This window comes from Phoenix dactylifera, chromosome 9 (genome assembly GCF_051530095.1).
Source record: "Phoenix dactylifera cultivar Ajwa chromosome 9, Ajwa_hap1_PhDact_Kaust_v1.1, whole genome shotgun sequence".
Lineage (NCBI taxonomy): Eukaryota > Viridiplantae > Streptophyta > Magnoliopsida > Arecales > Arecaceae > Phoenix > Phoenix dactylifera.
The window spans coordinates 2829943-2837974 of NC_143198.1; the positions used below are offsets into that span (position 1 = coordinate 2829943).

The following is an 8032-nucleotide window of genomic DNA, read 5'->3' on the forward strand; positions in this document are numbered from 1 at the left end:
TCCTAAACAATTCATGTCGATGCAATTGTTGTTCCCACTACCTTCACAGGTGCCATATTCTTAGCATCATATTGCAAGAATGATTCAATATAAATTGAATGGCTTCATTTCTACTTTGCGGTATAAATGATTTAATTGCCTATCATAATCATGATTTCAGGCTCTCTTTGCTTAATCATATCGTATTTCTATTTAGTCCTAATTGTATTTGTTTAGATTTTTTTTTGGGTAAATTTGCTGAATTAGATTTCTCTAAGAATAATCACAAGCAATGAGTCTTTTAATGATATTAATTAATCAATTAATGTTGTTATTATTGATTTTCTTTCTCTGGCATACTGGAGGTGCGCTGCTAGTGGTTTTTGAGATACGTGAGGAAAGTTTGTTCCAGTTATATTATTTAGTTATTTTAATCATGCAGTGGAGCGTAGGTGCTCAAGATCCTCATTTATTCCTAGATTTATCACACAAAACCTTCTGTTTTTTGGACTTATGCTGGTTCAATGCATGTGTCAGTAGGTCGTCATAACTGGGCTAAGATGTCATTGGCTCATCATGCAATATCTTGACATCTAACTTCACACATAAATGCCTGGATTTTTTTTGTTTTCCTCTTTTTTTTTTGATTGTTGGTAGAAATTATCATCTTTGGTGTAATCTCTTCTGCAGCACTTAATAGGTACATGGTACTGCAGGCCAAAAGTAGCATGCTTTGAATGACATAAATAGAAGGTTGTACCACATCTTCCCTTGAAATAATCTTGCTAGCCCAAGCCAATGATAGAAGGGTGAGTAAGTGCATGCCAAAGGATCCATGGGCAAGAAATCATATCCGGTAGTGTGTCATATCAAATTTGTGGTAATCATCTCATTCCTTTTAATTCTTTACAACTAAAAAGATGCTTAAATTGGCAAGTAATTATCTCTTACAATGTTCAAATGAGATTCTGCCAATCTCGATCCTCCCTAGAGATAGCAATGGTACACTACAGGAAAAGTCGGTTTTACCGACGCATTTTTGCCGACGCTTTTTACAAGCGTCGGCAAGTTTCGGTCTATTGTCAAAATTTGCCGACACTTGTAAAAAGCGTCGGCAAAAGACGACGCTAAAAAGCGTCGGTGCAGTCTTGGACCTAAGACGGCGCTACAAAGCGTCGTCGGAAGCCAACGCACCTACATCCCAACCCTCTTCTGACCATCCCTCCTCCCTCCTCCCTCCTCCCTCCTCTCTCCGGATTTCCGATTTCCCGGCCACCGCCCTCCTCTCTCTATTTAACTAGTAGTATTACCCACATCTCTCTCGCCCTCCTCGTCTTCTCTCTCTCTCTAACCCATCAACGGTGCCTTCTCATCATCATCAACCCCCCTCCCTAACCCCCTCCAGATTCAAGAAGCAGAGGCTCCGGCGATGATGTCTTCGCCCGCCTCTTCGCCACCTCCTTGGATCCCGACTTCGCCCCTCTCTCCCCCGAACCGCGGATCCTCAAGTCCCGCCTCGTCGCCGGCGAGACCCTCTACGGCCTCTTCCTCCTGCGCTCCTCCCCGACCCTCGCCGAGATCGCCGGCCTCGCCGGCTACGACTACGTGGTCGTCGACATGGAGCACGGCTCTGGCGGCATCGCCGAGGCCCTCCCCTGCCTCCGCGCCCTCGCCGCCGCCCGCACCCCAGCCATCCTCCGCCGAGGCCCTCCCCTGCATTATCCCATCATTTATTTATTTATAATTGCATTACATTTATTATCACTGTTTTTACTTCCAGATTTGAGAGAAGATGGTGTTTGTATGGTAAAAAAGATTATGCAGCAAGTGCCAGGTGGTATGGTGGATTCTTGATTAGATTTGTAGAAGAGCTTGCAGTTTCGGATGGAATAACATTTACATGAAAATTAGGCATGTTTGGTGGAAGAGAATGGTATATTATCTGATATCTAGGACCTTTGTCAGCTTCTTCTGGATTAGAGATATCATTCTAAGACCTTTGTCAGCTTCTTCTGGATTTATCTGATGTCTAGTATTACTTGGAACCCATAATAGATTTCCAGGTGCTTGTGTTAATAATGTTCCTTTGATGCAGATTTTCAAGTATTTGGTTTCACTAGATGTTGAAGATTGTCAGGATTTAAAGTCAGGCTACTCCATTATATTTGTGAGTTGTTGTTTATTTTTGACGAAATAGCCATTCTGTTGCTATGAATAAGTATATTCTTGCGATTTATTATCTTTAATCAATTGACTGGGTGTTTGTAATGTATAGAACTTCTCTCCTAACCCATATTTTGAAGACACAAAGCTTGTGAAGACTTATTCCTTCACTGAGGAAGGAGTGGCTAATATAACTGGTACGACTATCAAGTGGAAGGAGGGTATGGTAAGGTTATTATCTTATGCGGTAATCATTGATAATTTTCTGAGTCAGGTATTAGTTCTAATGTTTGTTTCTCATAATATCTGTAGGAGATTGCCAATGGTAATGGTCATGAGAAGAAGGGAGGCAAGCGACCTTTTACTGAGGAAAGGTTGGCTTTAGTACCATGTAATCTTGTTTTATAGGCAATAGCTGGATATCTAACTGATTTTGTCACATTGAGTATCTGATAATTTATGATAATTCTGCTGTTGTTGCTTTCAATATTAGGATTATTCATATTTATGTATATCATATGCGTATTCTTTCCAAGTAGATCGCCGTTCACATTTCCCTCCTAGTTCTTCTTAGAAGACCAGGAATCTTATTTTTGCAAAGGCCTCCTCTAGTCCTGCACATGCCCACTGATTTCTGTCACTTGCGTGCCACTTCATCCTTAATTGGTGCAAGTTCAATATTCAATATTTTCTATGTGCCCACTTCTTATCCTTCCATATTTTACCACACATGTTATTCAATATTCTCATTTCTACCACATGCATCAGTCTGTGCATATAGAAAGATTGAAGATAATTCTGATAAACTTCTTTGTCGAATATGGTGTTGTATCATGGTAGATTATATCCGGGGAATAGTGTTCAGTATTATTATTGGTTGCATGATACTTGGATGCATGAATTCTTTTCTCATTCTTTATTTTTATTTTTTTGATGCAGTTTCTTTAGTTACCAAAAGATATTAGTTTTATTTGCTTAATCTGTTTCTTCTCTGCTGTGTACTGTGCAGCATTTTTATTTGCACACGCTAATAAACTCTGCCCGACCAATTATGCTGTTTTTTGTCAGAAGGGATCTGAAGATGATGAGGATGGTGAGCAAGATGATGACGAAGAGGACGATGATGAGGATGATAGTTAGTCTCCTCTCGCAGCTTCTTTCGTTTGGGCTTCCACAACTTGGCTGTGGCGAGTGCCACTGCCAGGCATGCTCATGGCTATGGAAGGTCTTGATTTTGAGGGGGGCGGCTTCTAATCTTGCTTCAAGCTCCGTAGCTGTCAATTTTTTTGTACTTTGTCTTTCATGACCCTTGCTTATAGCTGGTGGCCTGTCTAAATCTAGAAATTTATTTATCATTATGGGCGTGTCAAATGTTTGTCCTTGGACTTGAGGAATCTCGGCATGCTGTGTTCTTCAGGATCTAGGAGTTTGTATGGAGAACCGGTGCATCATTTTTTTAAAACTTCTTTAGTTATATAAATATATTACATCAATTTCATGTGGTATCTTTTCCTCTTTAAGTCTTTTTAATTGGTTCATGTGCTAAGCTTGAACCACTTGCAACTTTTGATACTTCTCTGCGCTCAGCATCACCACTCCTGTTTAGCCCGTGGCGTCTTTTGACTATGATTGGTCTTTATCGACGCTTTAAAGCGTCGGGACTCCTGTTTTTCCCGACGCTTTAAAGCGTCGGCGAAAACGCAAACTGGATTGGGCTTTATCGACGCTTTAAAGCGTCGGGAAAGCCGTTTTTGCCGACGCTTTCATTAGCGTCGGCAAATTCCTGTTTTTGCCGACGCTTTCTCTTAGCGTCGGCAAAAACCGGACCCACGCCCACCTGCCCGACGTCTGACCCACGCTTTGGGTCGCGTGGGCTGGGACTTCGCCGACGCTTATAGTTCATAAGGGACCATTTGAGCTGCAGATCGTAATGTTTCCATTCACCAAACCCAGGTTCATCTCGTGTAGTGATTGTGGACTCGTACAAGGTTGTCCATAAGGTTTTTCAATTCTTGTGATAGCAATGTTGAGTCTCCGGTTCACAGAATGAAGTTCCTTTTGTACATTCATCCTTCACTCATTCACTCTTGAACTGGCTTTCCTCTAATGGGGTTATTTCCTAGCCGCACTACATGATTTGAGATGAGAGTTGTCGTCTTTACTGGCCCAGCTACATGATGGAACTCCCCTCGGCCAATCGTCACTCGCCAGCGTAGTCCTTGCTAGGCTGTAAATCGCGTCGGTAGAGACAAAAAAAAGCGCCGGGAGTTATTCCTTCTTTTGTAGTGGTAGGAGCCTTATGCATGGAGGTGCCTTTTATGAGCGGAAGAGTTTGATATGGTAGTGTATCAGATGCTTATTTTAAAAGTAAGACTTGTTTGATGTGTTTGGCTTGAAAAGCCCCTTTCGATTTTGTAATGATTTAGGACCTCATCTAAAAAAGTTAGCCAGAAGATATTATTTGAATTTTATGGCTCTATATAAGTATCCAAGAATTATTCTATACATAGTCGATGTAGGATTAAATACATGCCTACATGGGTCCTTACATCTTTCTACTTGCTTAAGCCCTGATATCCTCATGAAGTTAAGAGTTCAAATGGATCTATGATGCGGTGTTGCATAGTCTACATGGACCATAAATCGAGCTCTCTTTGATATTATTTGTAACAATCTAAGACTTTACGTAAAAGACAAGCTTTGCATACCCAAGATCTATCCAGTGCATAGACGATATGGGACAAAATATGTATCCACATAAATCCTCATAGGTTTTCTTATTGCTCCTTTCATTATCTCATGGAATGAAGAACTTTTCTATAAAAAAATAGTTTTGCAATATATATAGATCTTGCCATATATATATATATATATATATATATATATATATATATATATATATATATATATATATATATATATATAATATTTTTAACTTGGTATGCAAATCTCATGAGATTAATGAAATACTTGACGGGCTAGGCCAATCTTTTTTATTAAAAAAAAATATCTAGCAAAAGCCACAAATGGATGATAGATGATGGCTCCTCACCACCCTAGATTGTGATTTGCATGGTCGTCGCTTCATTCACCAACTTAGGTGGCATACGTTGTGTTATTGTGTATTAGTCCTCTTCAACAAAGGCCTCGCATGTGGAATATCTGGGAAGAATCAGATATATGTTGCCTTATTCCTGCACATAAAGACTATTTTCATATTTCGAACACTAATAAAGCAACCTTTTCAAATCATTATGGAGCAACCTATCATTCTCACCCTATATGAATCCATCACATAGATTGAATGGCATGTAGTGGTGCTGGATATTGACTTGGTTGCATCATGCTTGAAAATTTCAAGTTCGATCAGAGCTTCCACTGAGATCTGCATGTGCAGTCTAGATTCTGATATTTTCCATAGAAATATTAGCACCAAACTAGGGGGTCTTCATTAATGGATGAAAGCTTTTCTTCTTTTCTTACCAGGAACAAAAATTAAGGGATGTCAACTTTCAGAATCAAATCCGCCTACTATGCAAGAGCATGCGCCACTGGGCTTTATGCTCGAGAACCTAAACAGATGAATCTTGCAGGCCATATCATATAAGATTTTTTTTTTTTGGATGTTACATATATATTATATACAAATGATTTATTACTTGTTCGCAATAGAATTTCCATATTTAGGTTTTTTATATGTTTGGATCTCCAAAAATGCCCTCGATCTCTGATTTATATAAAACCAGGATAGTTAAAACCTTCCCATAATCCATGCCTCTTGTTATGAGGCTTTCTTTTTTTTTTGGTACTACGATAGCTCACGTCAGCCTGGTGTGAGTAGTTCTACCATCAACGTCAAGAAAAATAAGAGTACATAAAGGTAGGAGAGCAGAATTAGTCTCTGTCCATAAAACCTCTTCGGAGTGGTGAGCAGAAAAGGAGGCGACCTAGTCTACTGCCGTGCTCGCTTTCCAAAATACACGGGCTACCTGAAACGAACTACAACCAGCCACCAAGCTCTGGATGTCCCTGAGTAGGGGGTGGCCATCATCATGTCGTCTGACGTCACGAATCCACTCAGTCACCGTAGTCGAGTCTCTTTCCAGGATGATGCAGTCTGCCCCTAGGATTCTCCTCACATAGTTGACTCCCTCCCACGCTGCTCTGAGCTCTGCTCCAATTAATAACGGTCATGTCATAGGTGCGCTTCCCGCCTGCCGCAATGAACCTAGAGTCGTGATCCTAGATCACAAACCGGCCGAAGTGACCAGTGGGGCTGGAGATAGTAAACTAGATCGCTACCCGATTGTAGCAGGAAATCTTGGAGGAAGTTTTGTGCATATTATTTCATGGATGCATGCCTTTGTTCACAGAGTGCATGAAAGTCATTAATGGAGGGATACCAAGATATGGATCCTTCCCTTAAGATGCAGTACACCCAGCTGCACATATGGATTGATGCAAGAAAAATGTCGAGCAGTACATGAAATGGCGTACAGATATACAGGATATGGGCTAGTCATTGTAATTATGATTTTTAATACAAAATAGTCTGGCATATTGCAGGGGAATGACTAATGAGTGACCTCCTCCTCACTTTTAATAGCGAGTAAAGGCCATCTTCATCACAGTTTTTATGATTTCAGCACAACACCACCCAATGAACCTTATGCGATGTAGGTAGAGGTGGTAATTTACTGTGCCCCATCGGATACCTAGCTCGATCCAATCTTAATGGAATAGGTTTTGTTCGGATCTGAAGCAGATATAAATTAATAATGATAATATCCACCTCAAACCCCATCCGGATATATCTAACTATTTACAGATCCCCTCTCGAAAGCAAAAAAAAAAAAAAAAGATTTGCATGCACACACAAAAAAAGATTTTTATAATTTTATGCAATCCGATCCATCTAACCTGCTTCGTCTAACACTCTACCTACCCAGCCTCAGTCCTAGGCAAGTACAAGGTAAGTCCCATTGCCATCTTTCTAGTTGGAGACTAGCCAAGAAAAAATCCTCCAAACCAAAGTCATGCGAATAAATTAAATCTAGACGTCAGTTGAATTCAAGAACTACAAATAAATAGAGTAGGATGCTCTAGCGTAGGGTGGCAATGCCTAATCTATTTAACCCGTTTATTTTCATTCAATCCGTTGTTGATCGGGTTAGGTTACCTCTGGAATAAAAATGATCGTGTTCGGGTTTGGTATGTTTGACCCACTTAATAAAAAGATCAGATTCAAGTTAGTAGATTTTTGATCTATGCTATATCCGATCTAACCTATATTTGGTCCAACTCAACCCTACTGTCACCCCTACCCTAGAATTATCCGGTCAATGCAAAGCTGCCACATGTTCCGGTAGTTGTAGGAACTTCTAGCAACCAGGGTTGTAGAAGATCCATACTTGACAAGCCAGCCGACTTGCAAAGACTTTGTAAAAAAGTGGCATTACCTACGTCCTCTGCGGTTGCAAGTTGACAGACCGTGCTATAAATTGAAAGCGTCAGCGCGCGTAAAGGACTCTGAGGCTTAATATTAGCAAATTATAACTAACCTACTGTCTTACTGTGCTTTCTATTGAATTTGTATTAATCCTTTCCCTACATATCATTACACATGGAGAAATCCTATTGGATATTTGAGATGCTTAGAATTAATGAGATCAGATTCTGCTCATTAATTTCTCTGCTCTTCTTGCTTTTAAATACGAGCTCACCAAGTTCGTTCCCACATAATTAGAGAGAAGAGAAAGGGAGAGTTTAGAGATAAATTGCCATGGCCGTGGTTCGTGTTGCAAACTTAGCTGTTTTGATCCTTTTGGCCTCTAGTGAGATGGCCGGAGCTGGTTGGGACACCGGCTCCGCCACTTTCTACGGAGACATG

At 40.5% G+C, this 8032-nt stretch overlaps 1 protein-coding gene across 3 annotated transcripts; it reads left to right on the forward strand.

The window, feature by feature from the left end:
• Nucleotides 1–1214: 1214 nt before the first annotated feature.
• On the forward strand, nt 1215–3635 carry LOC120108999 (NAP1-related protein 2-like). Of its 3 annotated transcripts, none has more exons than XM_088703955.2 (5): nt 1215–1912; nt 2075–2146; nt 2255–2373; nt 2455–2516; nt 3211–3635. In XM_088703955.2, the coding sequence occupies exons 1-5, from the start codon at nt 1880–1882 to the stop codon at nt 3219–3221; spliced, it is 297 nt and encodes a 98-aa protein (XP_088560081.1). In that variant the 5' UTR covers nt 1215–1879; the 3' UTR covers nt 3222–3635. The 3 variants fall into 3 exon arrangements, 2 of the variants coding, with proteins under 2 accessions (XP_088560081.1, XP_088560080.1); XM_088703954.2 differs by having other exon boundaries at nt 1218–1912; nt 2255–2368; XR_015968605.2 differs by lacking the exon at nt 3211–3635 and having other exon boundaries at nt 1223–1890; nt 2255–2368; nt 2455–2795.
• The last annotated feature ends 4397 nt before the right edge of the window (nt 3636–8032 follow it).

What these genes read in the sequence shown, in the direction of transcription:
- LOC120108999 (XM_088703954.2), top strand. Translation starts at nt 1,880, where the DNA reads ATGAAAATTAGGCATGTTTGGTGGAAGAGAATG. An exon ending in TCAAGTGGAAGGAGGGTATG is followed by an intron (nt 2,369 to 2,454) that starts GTAAGGTTATTA and finishes TAATATCTGTAG; the next exon opens with GAGATTGCCAATGGTAATGG. An exon ending in CGACCTTTTACTGAGGAAAG is followed by an intron (nt 2,517 to 3,210) that starts GTTGGCTTTAGT and finishes GTTTTTTGTCAG; the next exon opens with AAGGGATCTGAAGATGATGA.